Source organism: Octopus bimaculoides, chromosome 2 (genome assembly GCF_001194135.2).
Source record: "Octopus bimaculoides isolate UCB-OBI-ISO-001 chromosome 2, ASM119413v2, whole genome shotgun sequence".
NCBI lineage: Eukaryota > Metazoa > Mollusca > Cephalopoda > Octopoda > Octopodidae > Octopus > Octopus bimaculoides.
In genome coordinates, this window is record NC_068982.1 from 87,695,797 (window position 1) to 87,697,981 (window position 2,185).

General features: G+C 35.3%; 1 protein-coding gene across 1 annotated transcript in view; it reads right to left on the reverse strand.

The window, feature by feature from the left end:
* Positions 1 to 1,504, reverse strand: part of LOC106875857 (chitotriosidase-1) — a 23,501-nt gene extending 21,997 nt beyond the window's left edge. Inside the window, exon 1 of the mRNA XM_014924159.2 lies at positions 1,442 to 1,504. Coding sequence (XP_014779645.1) covers positions 1,442 to 1,489 — 48 coding nt within the window. The 5' untranslated portion in view covers positions 1,490 to 1,504. The remainder of the gene's footprint in view (positions 1 to 1,441) is intronic.
* Between the last annotated feature and the right edge of the window lie 681 nt (positions 1,505 to 2,185).

Genomic DNA, 2,185 nt, shown 5'->3' on the forward strand with positions numbered 1-2,185 from the left:
TATATATATATATATATATATATATATATATATGTATGTATATTTATATATGATTACATAAATACATATTCGTATTTGAAAACAAACCATTATGTTCATATACAGGTATACACATTATCACTTAAAGCATTATTAATTTTACTAAAGAGAGATTAATTACAGCTCGTTATGGAAGACTAACGGCTACAATCTCTACAATAATTTCATTTGAACTTCTGTAACAATTCTAAGAGCTGTATGATAAATTATAGCAACAGAAACTTTGGTTACAAGTGTTAACATCGTTTTAGAACGTTATTATTGCAGGTAAATTCATGGTATAATAAAGTATGTGTTTCTTTTAATGCTGTATATTAATCATTCATTTTAAGAACAATGCATAGTATTCTAGCAACTTTACACGTCGTGGATGATTTATTAGAAAATATCTTATGCTAATCCTTTATCAGAGCTGTCTATTTTTTCAGCATGCGGTATTATGTTCTGAAGTCGGAATTGAAATAATCTCAGACAGCACAATATAGGCGTTAGAAAACTGAGCGCAGTCACCTCCTGTCATTCGTTTCACCCATTTGGGATATTACAAAGGCCTGGAATATTACAAAGATCATTATCAGCTGAGAAGTAAAGGAAAACCTCTTCATCGATGAATCGAATGGTTTGTTTGGTTCACCAAGAACATTTTAACAAAATAACCCAAGCCGCAGTTTCGAACTGAACTTCGTGTCGAGTTTTTGGAAAATAATATTCAACATTTCCACTTTCAGAATCCCAGTCAACAATGAACTTGGCCGGAGGCGGGCTGGATCAATAGGGTGTTAGACTAGTGACTGAGGAGTCGTCAGTCCCGATAGTGATAACAGACCTACGCTGTGTTAAAGTCGTTAACCTCAAGTCGACTCAAGTATTGTGAATGAAATTGAATAGATGGAAAGCACATGGAAATTGACCGCATATACTGTCCCTGCAATTCAAAAGGTCTGCTTTGTCATGCAAGGTGTCATCTGGATTCTTCAAGAGAATTACTTCTCTTGGTCTGGTTCAGAGGAAGGGGCTGTGCCTGTTTCTTTTGCAGGCCATCTGAGACCCCGATAACGTTCCTCTCGAACAGTTGTAAGTCGACGCCGGCAGGGATAAAATCATGTGCAGGGTGGGGATTTCTAGGGAGTCGACATGCTGGAGGAGCAAGGGTCAGGTGTAGTGGTTGTTACGAAGTCTGGAGATGATCAATTATCATTGTACATCTACTCCCAATACATATGAAGCGGTAGAAAATTACAGAAGTAGTAGCAACAACAACAAAAACAACTAATACACGGGCATTCTATTCCCCACCCCCATACAAATAAATGCTTGCAAATGACTATGATGCATTTGCACCAGCCAAATATATTTGCATTAGATTGAGCCATTATAAAGTATTTGTTGAAGCTGTTCTTACCTTGTTTATTGTTGCACATATCAATGAGAAACTAGAAAGAAAAATCATTTATATGTGACGGGAAGAGAGCCCTGAGAGTTGACCATATGTCTGGCCGAAACTAAAAGAAAAATAAAATAAAATAATAAAGAAACTTGTTTTGTAAATTAATCTAACAAACGTTTGACAATCTCTTCGTCCGATAGTAAATCGGGTTTCGTCTTATCTCACTTCAAGTAAAGTGTTGTATCAGCTGAAGTTTTCGTAGGACAGGTCTTACAAAACATGCCCTGACAACATCTGTTCTCAACGAAAATGCATAAGCGGATATAAAAATTGAGATAACGGTACACGTTATACTGCAGCTGAAGGTGCTGACGAAGGTAATGATGTTGATCAACATTTTTATGATCATGATAATAAAGAGAATATAGTTTAACTTGGATGGCATAAAATTATCACTTCCATCTAACGAGGACAGTTGCTATTCTCAGTGAGTCAAACGACCTACTGAAATTAGTTACCAAATTCCTCTCAAGCTAAAAAATCCTGCCGTCTTAAAAAAAAAGAATGCATTGCCGACTTAAACAAGAATACATACAAATTATTTTTCTTAAACAAGGATATTATTGACAGTGGCTTCAAAATTTCAGCCAGTTAAGCCATCGTACGAGTTTCTTTCTTTCTTTCTTTCTCTCTCTCTCTCTCTCTCTCTCTCTCTCTCTATATATATATATATATATATATATATATATATATATATAT